At 36.8% G+C, this 20,643-nt stretch overlaps 3 protein-coding genes across 3 annotated transcripts; 1 reads left to right on the top strand and 2 right to left on the bottom strand.

The window, feature by feature from the left end:
- Positions 1–2,887: 2,887 nt before the first annotated feature.
- Positions 2,888–3,283, top strand: LOC147519719 (uncharacterized). Its single transcript, XM_086594177.1, has one exon. It carries the CDS (start codon positions 2,888–2,890, stop codon positions 3,281–3,283), a length of 396 nt encoding a protein of 131 aa, XP_086450303.1.
- Positions 3,284–9,036: 5,753 nt separating this feature from the next.
- LOC147519720 (uncharacterized) lies at positions 9,037–10,124 on the bottom strand. Its single transcript, XM_086591277.1, has 2 exons — positions 9,719–10,124; positions 9,037–9,602 (listed from the first exon to the last, which is right to left on the bottom strand). The coding sequence occupies exons 1-2, from the start codon at positions 10,019–10,021 to the stop codon at positions 9,384–9,386; spliced, it is 522 nt and encodes a 173-aa protein (XP_086447403.1). The 5' UTR covers positions 10,022–10,124; the 3' UTR covers positions 9,037–9,383.
- Positions 10,125–12,486: 2,362 nt separating this feature from the next.
- Positions 12,487–16,686, bottom strand: LOC147519721 (uncharacterized). Its single transcript, XM_086591278.1, has 4 exons — positions 16,482–16,686; positions 15,776–16,239; positions 13,679–13,716; positions 12,487–13,576 (listed from the first exon to the last, which is right to left on the bottom strand). The coding sequence occupies exons 2-4, from the start codon at positions 16,086–16,088 to the stop codon at positions 12,602–12,604; spliced, it is 1,326 nt and encodes a 441-aa protein (XP_086447404.1). The 5' UTR covers positions 16,089–16,239; positions 16,482–16,686; the 3' UTR covers positions 12,487–12,601.
- Between the last annotated feature and the right edge of the window lie 3,957 nt (positions 16,687–20,643).

Below are 20,643 nucleotides of genomic sequence, written 5' to 3' on the forward strand. Positions count from 1 at the left end.
AGATCCTTTTGCTAAGCGCAATAAAGAGTTTGGTACTCTTGGTGGGTAGCGATTTACTGGTGTTGGGACTGCGATCACAGCGGAGTCTTGGATTCAAAGTTGTGAAAATGTATTTGAGCGTATGCAACTTACTGAGGTTCAGAAGCAGGAGTTGGCAGCTCACCAACTTGATGACGCTGCTAGGTTTTGGTAGCGAGCTCTCACCCATAGTCTGGACACTAGAACTTTGACTTGGGAGGACTTCAAGATTAGGTTTGAGAGTAAGTTCATTCTAGAGGCAATAAAAGAGCAGTTGGCTCAACAATTCTCTGAGTTGACTCAAGACAGGAAGTCTGTGACTGGGTATGTGACCAAGTTTAATGAGTTGTCGAGGTTTGCTCCCTATCATGTGGATACTGATAAGAAGAAAAACCAAAAGTTCATACGTGGGTTAGAGAGTCACTTGTCCAGCAAGTTGATTCTTTTTGACGGGGACACTTTTGATCGTGTGTTGGACTTGGCATTGAGATATGAGGACTAGAATGCAGCCCTAAGAGAGTCGAGGGGGAAGAGGAAGTTTGGTGAGATACTAGTTGTTGGTCCTAGGCCTTTTGAGAGCAGGCAGCTGAATATGTTTAGGCCTTATGATATACCCTCGAGGGTCCGTTTTAGATACCACCATCCCGGGGGTTTCGTGGAGGATTTCATCGCCAGGTGGTTATAGGCCATCAGCGCATCGGGTTATAGCTATAGACCTCCGGAGGAATAAGACCTCAAGGGAATAAGTGGTAGAGGCGGTCTCCCCGTTTTAGGGTCGAGCTCCCACTCTTCCGTGATCGACCCGGCCCGAAGATTACTTTTACTCCGCACTGACCAGCGAGCCATAGTTCATGTTGAAAGGGCTTTTTGGAGTGTAAAGAGTGGGTCATTTATCTCGTTATTGCCCTACCAAGCCGGTAATCAAGAAAGCAGAGCACCGGCACTACCACTCGTGCTAGAGCCTATGCAGCTATGCCAGACACAGGAATGTTGAAGGTACCTTTAGTTCATCTCAGTTTACATTCAGAGTTTTGTTTGATTCGGGTGCTTCACATTCATTTATATCTCGTCAGTATGTTGAGAAAGAAAGTTTTAAAACTACCCTTTTATCTAAGCCCTTGTGTGTTAAGACACCGTTAGGAGCTTCTGTTACCTTATATGATGAGTGCAAATGTTTTAAGTTATGTTTCTTAGACCATGTCTTTATGGTAGACTTGATCGTTTTGGGGTTTGAGGGTTTCCATTTCATACTTGGTATGGACTAGTTGACACGTTATCATGTTATCTTGGATTGTGCGAGGAGGGAGGTTATAGTGAATACACCTAGCATGCCGAGGTTGATTCACACCTGTGTTACTAAGGAGGACTCGGTGATGTCTAGCTTCCTGTGCTCTATAGAGATATCCACGAGGGATATCAGCGATGTGGAAGTAGTGAGAGACTTCGAAGATGTTTTTCAGGAGATTCCAGGGTTGCCACCCAAGAGGGAGGTGGAGTTTCGTATAGACTTGTTACCGGGGACTGCTCCAGTTTCGAAGTCGGCTTCCCGTTTGGCACCTAAACTTTTGGACGAAATGAAAGTGCAAGTCGAGGAATTACTCAAGAAGGGGTAAGAGTTTAAGTTTTAGTGTTTTTGTTTGTGGCTTAACCATATCTTTTGAGTATAGGGGTTTGAATCTTTTAAGGTGTGTATGACAGGTTCATACGACCGAGCAACTCACCATGGGGTGCGCCTGCTATTTTTGTTTCAAAGAAAGATAGTACTTTGAGGATGTGTATTGACTTCAGGGATTTGAACCGGTGACTATAAAAATAAGTATCCACTTCCTAGGATTGATGATCCGCTTGGACCCGGTTGAAAGGGGCTAAGATATTTTCAAATTTTGATTTAAGGACTGGTTATTATCAGATGGGAGTTGAAGAGAAGAGTATTCCTTTGACTGCATTTAGAACTCGGTATGGGTTGTATGAGTTTTTTGTGATGCCTTTTGGGTTGGCGATGCACCTGCATTCTTTATGGACTGATGAATCGTATTTTCAAGCCCTATTTGGATAAATTTGTGATTGTTTTCATTGATGACATTTTAGTGTATTCACAAAACACAGAAGAACATAAGATGCATTTGAAGATAGTGATGCAGACGTTCAAGAGAACGAAGTTGTATGCTAAGTTTAGCAAGTGCCATATTTGGGAGGAAGAAATTCGTTTCTTGGGACATGTGGTATCTAATGAAGGGATTCTTTGTAGACCACGAGAAGGTTCTTTGTAGTGAAAGAATGGAAACAACCAACCACCGCTACGAGATTAGGAGTTTCACGGGGTTAAAATGGATATTATCGGAGATTTATTGAGAAGTTCTCACTTATTGCACTCAAACCACGGTTAACTAGGAAAGATGTGAAGTTTGTGTGGACTAATGATTGTGAGAAGACTTTCTTAGAATTGAAACAGAGGTTGACTACAGCTCCAATTCTAGTAATCCCGACTAGAGGCAGAAAACTAGTGGTTTTTACAGATGTTAGTGGAACTGGTTTGGGTTGTGTGTTAATGCAAGACCAGAAGGTGGTGTCGTATGCTTCACGACAATTGAAAATACACGAGAGACGTTATCCTACTCATGGCCTGGAGTTAGCGGCAGTGGTTTTTGCTTTGAAGGTGTGGAGACATTATTTATATGGTGAGAAGTTTGAGCTTTACACAGATCACAAGAGTTTGAAGTATCTTTATTCACAGAAAGAGTTGAATATGAGACAGCAGAGATGGATGGAGTTCATAAGTAGTTATGACTTCGAGATTCAGTATCACCCAGGCAAGGGCAATGTAGTTGCGGATGCACTTAGTTGATTGCCTGGTGTTTTGACCACTCTTATGGTGCAAGAGTGGAAGAGTTTAGAGACTATAGCAGCTTATGATGTCCGGATTACACCAGATACAGATGAGGGATATATATGTAGTTTGGAGGTTAGGCCGGTGATTTTCAGTAGAGTGATTACCATGCAGCATAGAGACCGATTTCTTTTGAGTCGGTTAGATGATCTGGTCATTGATATTTTAGATAATTGTCCATCTGATTGGGCAGTTGATTCTGAGGGAGGATTGAGATTTCATGAGAGATTGTGTGTACCAGATGACGCAGAGTTAAAGAATGAGATATTATATGAAGCTCATCATTCTCGATTTACAATTCATCCTGGAGGAACGAAGATGTACCAAGACTTGAAGAGGACCTTTTGGTGGGAAGAAATGAAAAGAGATGTCGGATAATATATTTCTCAGTGTTTAACTTGTCGCCAGTTAAAGCGCGTAACATCGAGAGGCCTTCTCGGATTATTGCGACCATTAGAGATACCGATTTGGAAATGGGAGCACATTTCTATGGATTTCATTGATGGCTTGCCTAAGTCTCGGAGAGGTAATGAATCTATTTGGGTTATTGTTGATCGCTTAACGGTTTTGCTCATTTCATTCCTATTGACGCATGTGAAAATACTGAGATAAGTTAGTTTCCTTATACATTCGGGAAGTGGTCAGGTTACATGGGATTCCAGTGAGTATTGTTTCAGATCGAGATCCTTTGTTCACTTTCGAGTTCTGGAAGAGTTTTCAGCGTGCTATGGGTACTAGTTTAGCAATGAGTACTGCTTATCATCCTCAGACAGATGGGCAGACGGAGAGGGTGAATCAGATATTAGAAGATATGTTACACTCTTGTGTAATGGATTTTGGTGGAGGATGGGAGGAGCATTTACCTTTGGTGGAGTTTGCATATAATAACAGTTTCCAGTCGAGCATTGGTATGGCACCCTTTGAGGCTTTGTATGGGAGTCCATGTCGATCACCTGCTTGTTGGGCAGATGTGGGAGACCGAGTATTGCTTAGGCTTGAGATAGTGAGAGAGACATCTTAACAGATTAAAGTCACTAGAGAAAGGATTAAAACAGCACAGAGTAGGCAGAAAAGTTATGTAGATTGAAGAGGAAATGGGTTGAGTTTTCTATAGGCGATTTTGTGTTTTTGAAGGTTTCCCCTATGAGAGGAGTTATGAGGTTTGGCATGAAAGAAAAGTTGAGTCCACGATATATTGGACCATATGAGATAGTAGCCTCCGTTGGTAGTTTGGCGTACCGTCTTGCTTTGTCGTCTAACTTAGCGATGATTCCTGATGTCTTCCACGTGTTTATGCTACGGAAATGTGTGAAAGATCCTACTGAGGTTGTTTAGCCAGCAGAGCTAGAGTTGAACGATGATGTAACTTTTAGAGGCTTGAGTAGATAGATGATGCCGCCAACTTTTAACCCCGAGAAGCAAGCCCGCCAATAAAGTTCCCATCACATTGATTTATCCCATAGATTGTGTGAGCCCTAACACCTATTGTTAGGGGATTGTAAACCTTTCTTTGGTAAAAAGCTAATCTCGTTCAACATGCATCTAGAAATTTGAATTTCCTGCTTTCCAGTAAGACATTCTTATTGAGACTAGAACTCATGGGGAAGAAATTGGCCCTGCTAGTAGGTAAGGCTTAGCTCCTATAGTCCTAGATTCCAGTTACCTCTCTTTCCAGCAGCTAGTAGCTCATAAGTAGGAGGAGGATTGTAAACCTGGTAAAAGTCCTTTTAAAGGGAAAATGATGTGATTGGGAACTTAAGATAAGATAAAGGCGGATGCATCCCGAGCTTTTCTTTCTATCTTGAATCCTATAATCCTTTTAATATATTATAACACCCCGCATTTTCTTTTATTTTCCTATAATAATAATGAAAATAGATAAAACATATATATGATAACTATCAGCTTAGGGATAAAAGTCTCGCAAGTAACTAGATAAGTGTTATCCTTGTTTTTCGGTGAGGTTTTTAAAACTAATAAAAAAAAAGGTGTTTTCTCACGTAGAGTTTCTAGGGGAAAAACACAACAAGAGTTTTATACAGAAAAAAGCGGTTTTACTGAAAGAAGAAAAGGAAGAGTTTTATTCTGAGACCTAGCTGATAGTTGGAGTGTAATACGGGTGAGTAGAGAATATCTCACTTCAATTGAACATGAAAGTTCTTACTCTTATTACTCTTACAGCATGTTTTGGGTTTACCGACAAAGATATAATGATTTCCGTTTTCTGCTTTACTGCTCATGTTAAGCTTTTGTGTTTACTCACTCTGTATATATGCGGAGGAATTGGAGAATACCTATTGTGTTCACATGATAAATTTTACATTTAAATTTATATGGTTTAACTAATGTTTTCTCTAGTTTGAAAGTGTCTCTTGAAAATCTGCCCGATCTATTGAAACAAAACGAGAACCTAATTTGATTTGATTATGATTACTATAAATGTTGAGGTGAACTAGGTAAGTATCTATGCATTTTAGTGAGTTGAATTGACGGCGATTTGTTGGTGTCGTGAGATGAGGGATGTCGAAGCTTGGAGGGAGCATTAATGGCGTCGCCTGTTTAGATTGTTGTTTGAACTCTTGTGTTATTAAGTTGTATTTCTTGGTTTAGTGTTGGTTGTAGTGGAAGGGTTAAATACTGGATTAGGTGGGGCTGTTGAAGCTCCAGAGAAGCCATTAATGGTGTCGATCCCGATTTTTTCAGTATAATGGAATCTCGATTTGTTGGTATAGGTACATGGGGTTTTTCTCCATGAACCAAACCGCTGGGTTCATATTGGATATAGATGGCCGTGGTGGCTGCATATATGGTGGAGGCGCTGGTGAAGGGAGGAGGAAGAAGGAGAAGAAAACGTGTTGTTGTTTTCTTTTTTAGTCGGGTTAGCTTGGGCTTGGGCCGGAATATGGCATATGGGCTTAGATGTTTTAAACTTTAGATTTTCATTTTTGGACTTAAGTTTAGACTTTGGGCCTTAGTCTCTGGGCTTTTGGGTTAGAAGAGTTTAGGTCCGGTTGGACCGTTGTTGACTGGCTGGTGGTTATTCTTTGTTGACCATTGGCGTGTTGATTTTGATTGACCGACTGGGGTTGACTTTGACCAGTTGACCCAAAAATTGATTTTTAACTCGGATTATGATTCGGTCTATTAGGATAGATCTAGGACTATTAGCATGCTTGACTTTAGGCTAAGACCTTTCTAAATATACTTGTGTACGTGTATTAGCTACTATGTAATAATTCAGTCTTTTACGATATACAACGTTATGACACTTAGACATCCATAATAATTAATAACGCGTAAACCAAAAATATAAGAAACAAGATATTCTTTCGTTCTCTGAAATAATATATGCAATAAAGTTCAATAATCGTAAAACAAATTCTGAAGACCCTTTTAGAACTCTCCACGCCTCAAGTTTTGGAATTGAGTTTTATGACTGATGATGTCATATGTTAGGTGGGCATTTATTGAATATGCCATAAATGGCTCGTTAGCGTTATATATGAGTATTCATTGAATGTGCCATGAATGACCAGATCGTTTGGACTGCCCTAAAGAGGAACTAATGTATTCGCCTTGCGGGTTAGTTGTATTTCTTGAGTGTACGAGAATGTAGGGTTGGGTATTCCTTGAATATGGCGAAAATGACCCTGGTCATTCATTGAATGTGTCATTAATGGCCCGTTAGTGATATGATAGGTATTTCTTGAATGTGACGGGAATGACCTAAAGTATTCATTGAATGTGCCATGAATGACCTGAGTTTTTGTGCCCAAAGAGGCTGTGAAATATGTGTTTGAAAGCCCATAGATGGCTATGATATTGTGGTATTCGGCATGGCCCAAAATATTGCCGAGATATCCGATATCTCGCTGATATATCTCGGTAAATTGGTACACTGATATCGATATTTCCGACATATATCCACCGAATATTGAACCCCTTTTTTCCGAATATATGTTTCCGATATGAAAGTTTATATCGCCCATATAATTCGCTATCGATATTTATAACTTAATATTGAAATTTACGAAATTTTCCGACCATATTTTAATAACTTATTTTATTTTGAAATTTGTTAATAACTTAAAAAATTTCAAATATCCGGATATCCGATATATATCGGTAGATATCCGATATTTTAGAAACTTTGATCCGTCACCAAAAAACGATATATCCGATATATCCAATATATTTCGGTTTTGGGTACACCGATATATTAACCGATATCGAAATTTTGGTCCTTGGTATTCTTGGGGAGAATGTGAATGTGATTTGGCAAATGTGTGGAGTGCAAATCGTGGAGTAGGTACTAAAAGGTGGGTGTATAAGAAAAGTAATTGATTAATTGATAAAAGAAATTGATTTGATTATGCGAGTGTGTTTGGGCTTACATTTGAATACATATAGGATATCTACATATGTTATATAAAATTTCTAACTTTCTTTTGTAGGAGGGTAGGACTTAATAATATTTTGTGCAGGGATGCGGTCCTACCCTTTTATACAGCAGTGGATATCGGCAAGTTTTAATTCAATTATTTAGATATTAAAACGAGTTAGTAGAATGAGTTAATATAATGAAAGTTTTGTTTGGGAAGAAACTATGCCGGTTGAGATGACGGAACTATCTGTCTTCCAAGCTGAGAATGATTAGGTTATGATAGATTTAAAATGTTAGTTGGATAAGTAAAAACTGGAAATGTTTATATATGGTTAGTCTACTCATACCAGCAAATTCCATTTGGTTACCCATGTTTGCTTTGTTTTGGCAACGTGGGTGTGTTCTTGGGAATATAAGTGGAAAGCGATTGAACCGCGTGGCATTTGATTTGGATTCTTGCCCGAGTCCAGTTAGTTCTTTTATTAGGTCCGATTCTTATTGAAAAGATGTAATAACGTAGTTTATATTTTCAGCATGACATGAGAACATGGTAGTGATCGAGGACTATTATTCAGAGAGTCTGTTTGATGTTTTGTTTGGACGGGAAATAGTTTAATAAAGTGATGGTGGAAAATTATTGAGATTATTTTAATTTAAATTGATTCTTGGATGATGTGGGTTTTGAGGTTTTGGCGTGTGTTGTATCCAGCTATAAAATATGATTTTTAAATTGAACCGAGTGATGTTTGAGATATTTATATTTCAAATATTCACTTTATAATTGTTTAGAAAATTCCGGACTGTGACACATAGGGAAAGGAAATAAGCACTTGTACGTACTCGGTCTCGAATCTCCCATGTTAACTCTAGTGGAAGAACCCAATTTCCATCAGCCACAAAATCTATAAGAGTTGACTGCACTTTTTTGGAAACATTCAATTTATCTGCAATTTGTTCTGAAAGCCAACAATCAGTCCAAAAATTAATAGACTCCGTTTCCAAATATACGTTGCACTTTATTTGTCGTACGAGTACTCTTTATCCTACTAGTTAAGGAATGAGGTTTTGCTTTATCTTTGGTTTTTAGCCAACGCCCCATGCCCCCATGGATTGATAGTCACTGTATACATGTGCTGATTAGAAATACGAACCAACAGGCCAAGTGGCCAACACACGAGAAATACACACCATGAGTGATGGGTTTCAGTCTTTCAGATGTATTGGAAAAATAGTCCAAGCTATCAAATGGATTGTATCAGACGAAAAGTACGCATTGTGAGCAGATAAGCAGTATCTTAACTCTAAAATTTGTATCTATCTTGGTGCTGTTGAGAATCTCCATCTATCTTTCGTAATAGTTGTGCGTGGCTCTCCCATGTATATTGCTTGTTGTATTTTTTTTTTCGATAAAGTCTGCTTTTTGTATCTGATTTCGGTCATTTTATTTACAAAAATCTTATACCATAAAGTATAAGATTTAGAAAAGTGCTAAAAACGTAGAGAATTTTTGGACTGACGTCGATCGTTTTGGGAGATTGTCTCAATGAAACCAAGTAGCAATTGGTGGCATTTTTCTTTTCCAAACTTAAAAAAGGTATCAAGGAGAGCCAGAAAAGAAAAAAAGATATTGGTAAGATTTTGTCCTCTTCTCGTTTACAATTACAATTTTGTATACTAAAGCTTCTGAAACAAACGTTACAAGTTTATAAATTTTGTTAAAAGTTTAAATCATCCATCAAAGCAACCATTGTACAAAAAATCAACAATTTTAAGTTGGAACACAAACAAATAACAATTTTGTACTCCCAGACGTCCCAGCTACCGCTTGCTAGATAAAATATCAAACAAACATATTTAAAAACAAAAGAAGAAAAAAAAAAACAAGATGCACTGCTGAAAAGCTACAGTAACACAGATTTATAATGTAAAAAACATGCACACAACAAACAAACAACAATAGCCCAGTAACATATAAATGGACACCATCACGTAGCACTTATTTTTCACCATGTGTACCAAACGAACAGAGCACTCAAGGCACTAGTAACTAGACGTTCATTTTGGCACCTACATATGCCTTGCTACATATCGTGTCTAATTATGATGACCAGGCAACTTCTCCTTGATTTTTTCCACCATTCCCTTCTTCTCACGAGTCCCAGTCGCATAGCCTCCCCCTGTAGTACCGGGAGTAGTAGTAGTAGTAGCACCGTACCCCGGCTCATTCTTGTGTCCACCTGGCAGCTTCTCCTTGATCTTCCCTTTCACTCCTTTCTTTTTCCTTCTTCCGCCCATACCATCGTCCTCAGATGACTAAGACAGAAATGGTCCAAATTAGTGAAGGTCAAAAGAGAATTTTTATGACTTAGCCAGGTATCTCTAATTTATTAAATGTTAACAAATGCACGTATGAAAATGGTTTAACTTACTGAGCTAGAGCTTGAACTCCCAGAGCGATGAAGCATGCCAGTAACTCCTCCTCCATGTTGCTGCCCAGTCCCAGTGTGACCAGTCACACCGGTATGCCCAGTACCTGTTCCAGCACCATAACCACCGGTCACGCCAGTGTGCCCAGTACCAGTACCAGGACCCGTACCATAACCACCAGTGGTACCAGTATGGTGAACAGGGTTGCCGTATTGGTCTGTCTGGCCAGCAGGGTTGCCATATTCATCCCTTCGTGGAACCAAGTTGCCATGCTCATCAGTAGTGCGAATTGGATAATCTGCCATTTTTCCCTTGCACAAAAACTAAATACTAGACTGCAAAATGCAAATGCTTTGGTCTTGAAATAAACAAGCTGTATTCAGTAAGCTATTAGATGAAATGTTTGATAGAAGCCACAGATGTGATCGTGTTTATATAGCATAACAAGTGAGTGACTAGTGTCTTAGTGAGGTGACAATGCGATTACACGTGGTCCTCTGTCTACTTTGGGGAGCAATCGTGGCAGCATTTCGGGAGGACAGGAGTCAAACTTTATTAGCAATGTAAAAGTTAGATATTATCCACAACTTTCCCATTGAAGTCAAACTACTGTTTAAGTCGGTGAGTGGCCACGATGCTGGGTTGCTACAGCATCCTTCTAACCAAACGTTTATCCTCGATATCCATAAAAGAGATAGATTAACAGCTACCACAACGGAGACGTAGCTGAGCGCTATCGACCGAAAGTGGACCGTGGAAAACAGTTTAATGAATTCAATAATAGTAGATAGAAAAATAGACACTTGTCAGTAGTCAGTACTCACTAGCCTGATCGCCGCATAAGGTCTTGAAGACAAAATCAAATAAAGAGTATGTTCCTCGGGTAAGTATCCAAGGCTTAATTTGAAGGCCATAGACCCATTGTCAATGGATTTGATGGAGGTTGTGTACTTGTGGCACATTTTTGTTCAATGTTATCCATCTACTCTATGCTTAAAAGCCTTAAAAACAGTGTTTGCCCGGTCTTACTTAATCCCAATAATTGGAAAAGTAGTGGTTAATATATCGATGTATTTAAAAACCGAAATATATTGGAAATTATTGACCAGTCAAAATTTTGTTTTGTATGTCGATATATTAAAAATATCATAAATTATATCGAAAATATTGTTGATATTAATAAAAATCAGTCAAAATCAACAATTTATATTGGATATATCATATATATTAGTTGATATATATCGTTATATTAGAAATTACGATATATATTGGAAAAAAAACATATTCAATATTCGGTTGAAATATATCAGATATTTCCATCTCGGTGTACCCAAAAAACAAAATATATTAGCGATATCTCAAATATATCGGCAATATTTTGGGCCTTAGGTCATGCCATAACCTACAAAACTCAATCCTCTCAAACAGTCCTCTCTCCCCTATATGAATAGGGTTTTATTGGCGCCGAGACCAACTAGTGAATGGCGTGGTAACCCTGCTGCTCTTCATGGGTGTATTCAATTTTTTTTATTTTTGACGGTCGGTGTAAATGGTCAACTCGGTTTCCTAACTGTTAAAAGATTTTAAGCGAGACGTTCAATGCAGCAATTAGAACCACTAGCCTTTTGGGCACGCTCGATGAGCGTGAAATTTACCGTGAGCTACATGTTCATATGTATAAAGATTGTTACATATAATCATCTACTATACAATTTTGCTATTTTGCATGTGAACATATGTAAAGGAGATGAAATATAAAAGTTGAATCATGTATAGACAGTATAATTCATAATTGCATAAATGATAGCTCAATTTGATTAAAAGCTCGGCTGAAATATACAATCACTCCAGTAGACTAATGCGTAGATGAAAGCTCAATTAAACCAAAAAATTCAAATATAAATAATTGGAACCCGAACCCAATCGTGTTTATAAAATTAAACCGATCCAAAAATTCCAATTCAAGATATAAATGTTCACAAATGTAAATATATTGAATTTGTGGTGTAAAATAATGTAAATTTCAAATTTTAGAATATATCAAAATTTCATCCAAAATTTCAATCTAGAATTTTTGAAATTTTGGATATGAGAGTGAAACTGTGAAAGAGACGTGAGTTATGGAAGAGAAAGAATAAATAGAAATAGAAAGAGATATGAGATATGAGATATTGAGGAAAAGATGAGATGAGATATTAATTTATTAGGAGAAAGAGAAAAAAAAAAGATTTAAGATATTGAGGAGAAAAAGAAAATAGAAAAAGGGATGAGATACGGTAAATACGTTTATACCCATCTTTTACCTCACTTATTACATTATTTTGTTTATATATTAATGAAATAATTGAAAAGCACCAGGGACAGTTTTGGTATAGAAATTATCTAACTTGTGAATTTGTCTTTAGTGGGGGTATTTATTACATTATTTTGTTTATATATTAATGAAATAATTGAAAAGCACCAGGAACAGTTTTGGTATAGAAATTATCTAACTTGTGAATTTGTCTTTAGTGGGGATATCTAATGTTCGTTTTAACCCTTCACACTATCAATTATTATATATTTTTGTTTTGGCAATAACTGAAATAAGTGAAAACGGTTAGGAGCAAAATTGGAAAAAAAAATCCAGTCGACCCAAAATCTACTGTTAGTCAAAGAGTTATCTTTACAGAGTAAAGATATGTCTTTCTGCTTAACTATGCAAATTTTGAGTAGTTTTTCACTTTTTCTAAAAATAAATAAATAAATAATAAAAGTTGGATCAACACCATGAACGGAACTTTGGCCGCATTGAGATAAATAAATCTAGATCAAGTACATTAACACAATCAGCATATACAGAATCACAATCACTCCTTTAGTACCAGCTTCAGCTGGAAGGATGCTCACCCCTTGCGGTATCTTGCCCAGAACCCCTTCCTACTAGGAGATTTGATGGTAAACTCATTATCCAATATAGATTTAGCAGACTTCGATCCAAGAGAGAAGTGACGCCTCAAGAAAGGTTTTGCAAATGAGCTTTTCATGCTTGAACTGGAACCCAGCTTGGGACCCTTTCCCTCTCTTCTGGTACTTATCCAATGATCAGGCACAGTGTAATCAAAGTGTATATTGCTATCTACCACACGATTTCTAGAAATTCTGTTTCTTGCCTTGGAGTCTATATCTATCTTTACGGTTTTTCCCTTCTTCAAAGCCTGCTTATCTCCAGTTGTACAAACTGGGCAAGGTGGATCAAACCTATTAGTTTCGGATGTGGTGTTCTCCAAGCACTCTGCATGATAAACATGCCCACATACCAGGACAGCAACCACTGAGAGCTCCACACCAACAATGAGTTTTTGGGCGACCCAGGGAGATCTCTCCATCAAGAGCTTCAAACACACCCCACAGGTTCGTAGATCAGTAGAATGGGAAGCTAAAACATTGCTGTTAGATCTGGTGACCTTACCACGAGAAGAGTCCAAGGTCTCACTATCAAATGACCACCTCTCTCTTTGGGAGGAGGCAACGAGCTCAGAGAAGGTAGACATTGACCAACCATCTGAAGACCCACCACCACGGGAGCCAACTGTTAAGTCATTGCTGCAAGTTGATATGGATTGCCTGCCTTCAGATATTGAGTTGTTTGGTGATTTGAAAACTGAGCTTTGACCATCCGAAACCTGTCTCTGTAAGTTAAATGAGTATCCAGGTGAATGACGAGCCTTCCACGATGGAGTGAATTCGGCAGGCAGTGGACGGCACCTTGATGAAGAGTCTCCTATGGGCAATGAAGAAGTAGAAGCTACAGGTATTGAAACTGGGAGTATCAGAGCCAATGAATCTGCAACTGCTGCTGATTCTTTCAAGTCTTTCACCTATACAATAGTAAAAAAAATGCATAAAATGTCCACGGAAGCAAGATGTACTTTCCTCAGAAATATAGCACCAGATTTTTCCCTACATTTCTTCAAACTCACCTCAGAAAGGGAACTGCTCCTCATACACGTATCAGTTCCTAGAACAAATCACAAAATATTAGTTGTGAATTTGTGATACACTCACAACAAAGTATAAAAGCCTTCAAGGTAGTAAATCAGATTCTTAGGTTAGAGGAAATGGCCGAAGTCAATATGTTAACAGTCATCCAAAAAGACACTACTAACACTTCAGATCAAATAAAGACCAAAGAGGTGCATGTATAATGAAGGAAATCATAACAAAAAAGAACATGATATCATTAAGGAAAGCTCATATTTAACGACTTTCTTTAGTCTACATGTTAGGTTCCAAAATATATCATATACACTACTGTTGGAGACCTAATATTGATTAGTTAAAAGGATAGACCACAACTATTTCAAAAGCCCATTATCAAAATATATATATATATAAAGCTAGCAGGTACCAGGTGGTTCAGCTGGTAAGGTTTATGGGAGTTCTTAGCACTTCGCACAGACCAGGGTTCAAATTTTAAAACCAGCCCAGATTACATAAAATTTTACCAAACAAAATAAAATAAACTAAATCTTCAGAGTCTAGTAATGCAAGAGTTACAACTCAAACTAGTTAAATGAGACATGCCAAAACAATGTACAGGAACTTGCGAATTTCCTTTCAAGCTAATACTGTCTTGTCTGTAAGCACAAACAATTTTCCTCCAATATCTCAGAAGTTATATCGCCACGGGTTCTTAGAAAACTGTTAAAAATGGTTAACTGACCCTTTTCAAGCCTATAAGTGTAGAAGGCTAGAACATGTGAAGGTCCAAGAGAACAAATGAGCAATGCCATCAACATTAAATATCCATATCAACAACATACCCAAACCGAAATTTTTACTTCAAAAAGGAACGCTTATAAAACAGGCATATGGAGCAATATGAAGAAGTAAGAAGGAAATGTAGAAAAGACTATGGGACATCACAATGTCCATCACTGTGCAGATAAAATACAAGCACACAGTTTCCTTACATATGGTCATGAACTTTTGTAAAAAGTGATTTTACAAAATTTTCTTAGTCATTGGTTTGATTGAATCAAAAAGTCAACATTCGTCACTTAAACTAATTCATTTTATTATAACACCCAAGTTATATTCCCACGACTTCCATACGTACTTGTGACTGTGGGAAGTACCTTGATTACTCAAGACACCTCCCAGGGCACTAAGAACTAAGAAGGTGAACTTGCAAAAAACCAGTGCGACTACTCAGATGCTGCAAAGGCAGTACGCTTCAGTTAGCTATGTCATGGAAGAGCAAAACAACGTTTATTTACAAGGCAATGTAAAACACTTATTTACTCTCTACAACTTTCTCAATTTCTCAACCATCAACACATATTTTATAGTAAAACTGTTTACCTACCTACCTACATTACTACACATATAAACTTAAAGACATGTAAACAAGTTTTTATATTAAGTACGCCCAAAATTTCTAAAAGTTTGGCACCTCTGGTTATGGTGTAAATTAAAACCAAACTCTATTTGAAAATTCAAAAGTAAGTCTCATATAGTCATACTGAGAATGGATCGGATAGCCATGTCCACATACATCTCCTCGACTTGGGAAAATAGAACCCAGCTAACGAGAATCTAGGTATCAATGTATTATTGGGTGATTTGGGTCACAAGAGCATTACAAAAGACGATGTAAGCAATTAAAAATAACAAGATACCAAGAGGAGACCTCAGACATCATCGCCAAAGGTTTGTTTCCTCTAAAAGGTAACCTGACTACCCTCAACAGTACAAAATTTACTCCTTCCAATTTGACAGAGACATGTACCCCGGAAAGCTTTTCAATAATATACTTTGCCGATCAAAACACTTTTCATGACAAGGAAGTCTAAAAAGATTAACAAAAGCAGCCAGTACATTTTGCACTTCAGTGGTGAAATGTCCGAGTTTTGCGTGTAACAGAATAGGGAAAGTGACAGACACTAAACTCCGAAAAAACTTAACAATGTTCTAATTAATAGAAGAGGGAAATTAAGTATTCATACACTTAAACAATAAACAAGGCATATAAATATAAAAATAACATGAAACAGAAACTATTTCAAAAGATTTACCAGAAGCCATCGAACTCCCACCAGTCTGGCGACGACTTGAAGACTTATGGAGCATTTCAGTGTGAATATCCATAAATTCACTCCTTGTCTCCGAAAGATCACCAAATTCAACCTCCAAACTGTCCTTTGACTCAAACCCAACATGAGAATCCGCAGATGTAATATCCTCTACTTCATCAGCAACACGGCCTTGATTATCCCAACGACAATTCCATGTAGGCGAAAATCTAACATTCCTAGAAAGAGCTTCACTGCTAGTTCTGCTGGGTAGCAGATTCCTATCCCTCGCAGCAACGCAGCAAGCTGACCCCATTATTCTCACTCATACAAAACAAACAACCCACCCCTCCAATATTGAATTGACTTAACACTCCATTCCCATATCCCACACTCTCAAAACAAACATACTTTTCAAAGTCTTTTGTAGTATGTTTTTCCTTCAAAAACAATTAATGCAAATAGTCCTGTAAGACACATACTCAAAAGTCAACAATAATATCCAACTTAGCAAGATAAAGAGAGAAAACTAAACAAACAATGGTACAGCAGCCAATATGTGTAATAAAAAACGAATCTTTACAAAAATTTCTTCTTCTAACGAAACCAAACAGGTTATAACTAGAAATGAGTGATGAAAAAGGATCCGAAATTTAAGTAAAAGACCAGGGAAAAAAGAATGAAGAAAAAGAAAGAAGTGATTGACCACCTTTAGGTTGTATAGTGGGGATTTATATATATGTTCGTGCACGTGTGTTTATGGAGGGAGAGATGTGGGAGGAGAGCTGGAGAAAGAGTGCGTGTGGTGTGTGGGAGGAGAGGGAGAGTTTAACCAAAAAACCAAACACCTCCGTTTTTGCAAATGACAAGTCTTGTCTGTTTTTCTATTCTCTCGAGAAACGATGATGTGTTGTTAGTTTTTTTTTTTTCTGTCAGGTATTTAAGGCAAACGTGCCACGAACGGCATTTTGTCAAATTTTGCCACGCGAAAAAAAATATATTAACATTTTCTTAATCCAGTGCCGACGTGCCGTGTTACAATTTTAATCAATTTGTTTTTTTTTTTTTTTGGAGTGAGGACGAACAAGTATGAACAGGCGAGGAGGTAAAGTGAAACAATTTGCGCAGTATGAAACATAATAGTTATTGTGAAATGTTGAAATGTTTATCTGTATCTCATAGTTGAAATGAAACTAAAATGTATTGCTAATTTGCTTGCATATATGTGTATGGATTTGTGTCTGCGTGATTGGAAGAATTTACTTCAATCGGTCACTAGTAGTGAGTGTAGATGCTCATATATTAGTGGCAGCTTTCCCACGTATTCAAAGTATTAGCAACTAGATCTGATTTGATGAGGTAGAAAAGGAAGTTTATAGGCATATACACTATTTCAGTGTAGATGTACGTACAGAAACACATGAATTTTTACACACTCGTTATATGACGTCTACTTAGGGCATCTCCAATGGGGGGTGTAAAATTACCTAAGGACTTTAGGCCATTATTTTTTCACTAATTGTATAGTATTGTATAACTTAAATATCCACAATTTTAAAAAAATAGATTTTAAACTACTAATAAAAAAATGTGTGTTGAAGTGGCGTCCGAAGTTTTAAGTTAAAACAGACGTTATTTTAAGTGGACGTCAGATTAACTGATTTTTTAAATTAGAACGATTTAGCACCCCCATGGGAGAGTTTTTTTATATTTGTTCTCTTTACACCCCCAATAAATTTTAAAAAATCATTTTAGAAACTGATTTTTAGAAGAGATGTTCTCTCCACAATAAATATCATTTTCAGAAAAAAAAAATTAATGTATTAAAGATGTCTAGATGTATCAAAATTAACTTACAATATTATAAAATTATTCAATAGTTTAGATTTTTCAAATTTCAAAACAATTTTTGACAAGATTAAATATTTTCATTTGAGTTGATTTTTTGTAGAGAGATTCTTTATTATAAGAAAACTATCTTCACTAAAAATCAACTCTCAATTCATTTTATAAATCACATTTTTGTAGTAGAATTCATATTACGGGCTCGTAATTTTCAATCGAAAATCATTTTCAATCTAATGGCTCTACTTACCAACCAACTTTATTATTTCATAATAATAATCTAAAAAGTCTCATTCCACATGATTGCGATACTGGCCCTGAGCAAATACTGCTAAATGCTTGACTGTTTTGGATCATAAAGATGGCGCGTCAGCTTAATGTTTGACAAACCCTCTTCTTCCTTTGACAATGTGACGGACGACGGGGTCAGCAATAGTATCCATCACATGAATTAAACTTCGTACCTAGTCTAAAAATTGGTCTGAGTAGTTGGTTGGCCGTTGGCGTATGCCTTCTTCCATTCCTTCCTTGCGAGTGGTCCTGGCCGTATGTTTCAACTTCTGTGCTAATTATGTAGGAAGTTTGGCTCGTTTGTATTCGGATATTGCTCCCTCTGTGTTACACTAATGTTCCAATGCTGTACGTGAGCTTACAAATTCGTTAGGTGATGCAACAAAGGCGCTTTGAAGATGCAAATGATCAAGTCTCATTTCTTAGAATATTTGAACGATGTTTTGTACTCTTGTGCTGGTTGCTGTATCATTATATTTATTGGTCAGTTCAAAAGGGTGTGTTTTCATTTCTGAGTAGTCTATTTCCATGATTTTGACTTGTATGATTAACTTAAGATGATGATAAAGTGCCATAAACCACATATATCATCCACATACACGAAACCGTGAATAGACCCGTCGACTCCCGTCGACTGAACCATTATCTGATCCATAATGTGGCATGTCGATTGGACTTAATAATATATATGAATCGCGTAAATATATACTCTATATTTCATACTGATGAAGACTAAGGTTGAGGATTAAACGGTTTAGCGGAGGTGCTTCTCATTTTGGGCTTGATGGTGGAAACTTTTTTTTTTCCACTAATCACCCATTCTATTACTTAAACTTGCGTCTAGTCATAATTGAGTTTAACAATACAATTTGAAAGAGGTCCCAAATCTGAACTTTTAATTGCCAACCCTGCCAGATAAGACCGGGTGTCAAAATGGCCCTCAAGCCCCCAGCCCGCACACCCGACCCGGCCCATAGGCCAAAAAAACTCTCAAAATAAGGTCATCACACATTTGTGGGTCAAGCCTACCCGGCCCTCAAGCCTTTTAAGGGAGGGTAAAAGCCTAGACTTTGAAACTTAAGTCCGACTTTCATTAGGCTCTCAACATTTGTCACATATATTTTAATAAATTTTCATACAATATATTTTATTTTAACATTAATACACTAAAAATCACTTAAAATGAACGTTTATCTCTTAAGTTTGCCAACCTTATAATTTCATTATAATATTTTATAAAATGAATTTAGTTGATCTTAATTTACTAATACAATTTTACCACATTTTTTTTAGTATTTTGAAGGTTTAATTGTGAAATGTATTCAATTTTATCATTTTTAACTAATGTTTATAAATTTATTTTGTAAATCAAATGTATAACATAGTATCCGGACCTTTACGTTTGGCCCTCAAGTCCGGCCCTTCAAGCTCTTGAAAAGTTTGAGGGCGGATAAAGGCTTCGAGATTTAAGCATTTGCCTGACCCGACCCAACCCGACCCTCGAGGCAAATGAGGGTAGGGCTGGCCCGGCCCTCAAAGCATGAGGGCTTCGTTGTTTGAGGGTCGAGCCATCCTATCCTAGCCCATTTGACACCACTAGATAGGAGACATCATCACCTGCCAACCAGCTAGTTAATATATACAGTGTATTAATTAATTCATAGTATATAAGTGTGTAGTCATTGACATTATTATTAATATTTATAATATACATGTTCAATGTAATGTTACAAAACATGCATTTAATAACATACATTCACTATTATGCTACATGTATATATTTAGTAGATTTTTACACCTAAAAAAACAATATATTATAATGTTTGGGTTTGTATTTATTTAGTGTAACTTAATACTAAATTTTATATATCAAAATCATAATAATCAATAATCGGTTCCGATTTCGGTTAAGGTACCTACCAATTTTTTACTATTCGGTTCTTGAAAACCTATTTTTAATGAGTTTAACATTTTAGGACTTAAAACTACTATAAACTGTTTCGGTTCCATTTCGATTTCAGATAATCGGATGCCCATGCACACCCCTACTGCTAGCTCATGGGTCTTCCCATTTAAACTTCTACTTAACCAAAAAAAAATGATAATGTACACTCTCACCGTCTTACTCATAAGTTCTAACTACTAAGAGAATTTATATTTGTAAACTGTTAGGTGTGAAAGAATTTCTCACATTCTATCGGTTCAGTACTTCAAATCATAGTATAAAATATAGCGATATATATTCTATTGAGATTTCAACAATCAATACAATAATATCCACAATATGTAAAAGACTAGTGAGTGCCCGTGCCTTCGGCACGGAGTGTTTAAATTATTATTATTATGTGTATTAACATTTCCGAAATACTTATTGTAGTTTTTGTTACTTTATTATATAGTTGTAAACGTTTTTTTTTTTACAATTTGTATGCTTAGTATATGTATCGTGATTAGTTATAGGCTTGATTTTGAATATGCTCGATATTTAGTAGATGCACAAAGTCAATTCTATGTAATATAAACTAACGCATACATTATTTGTAGTTTGATTGTTTTTTTTTGAAATTTAGGCAACATGGAAAGTGTAATCAACCCAAAAAAACACTTATTTGGGGGATACAGTTTGGGGTAACTTTATTTACTAAATATTTCGCCAAGGGATTGAAAGCATTTAGAAGTAGATAAATAATGCAGAAATTTGACTATCAGGGGAATAATGGTAATAAGAAAACTCA

Source organism: Coptis chinensis, chromosome 2 (assembly GCF_015680905.1).
Source record: "Coptis chinensis isolate HL-2020 chromosome 2, ASM1568090v1, whole genome shotgun sequence".
Lineage (NCBI taxonomy): Eukaryota > Viridiplantae > Streptophyta > Magnoliopsida > Ranunculales > Ranunculaceae > Coptis > Coptis chinensis.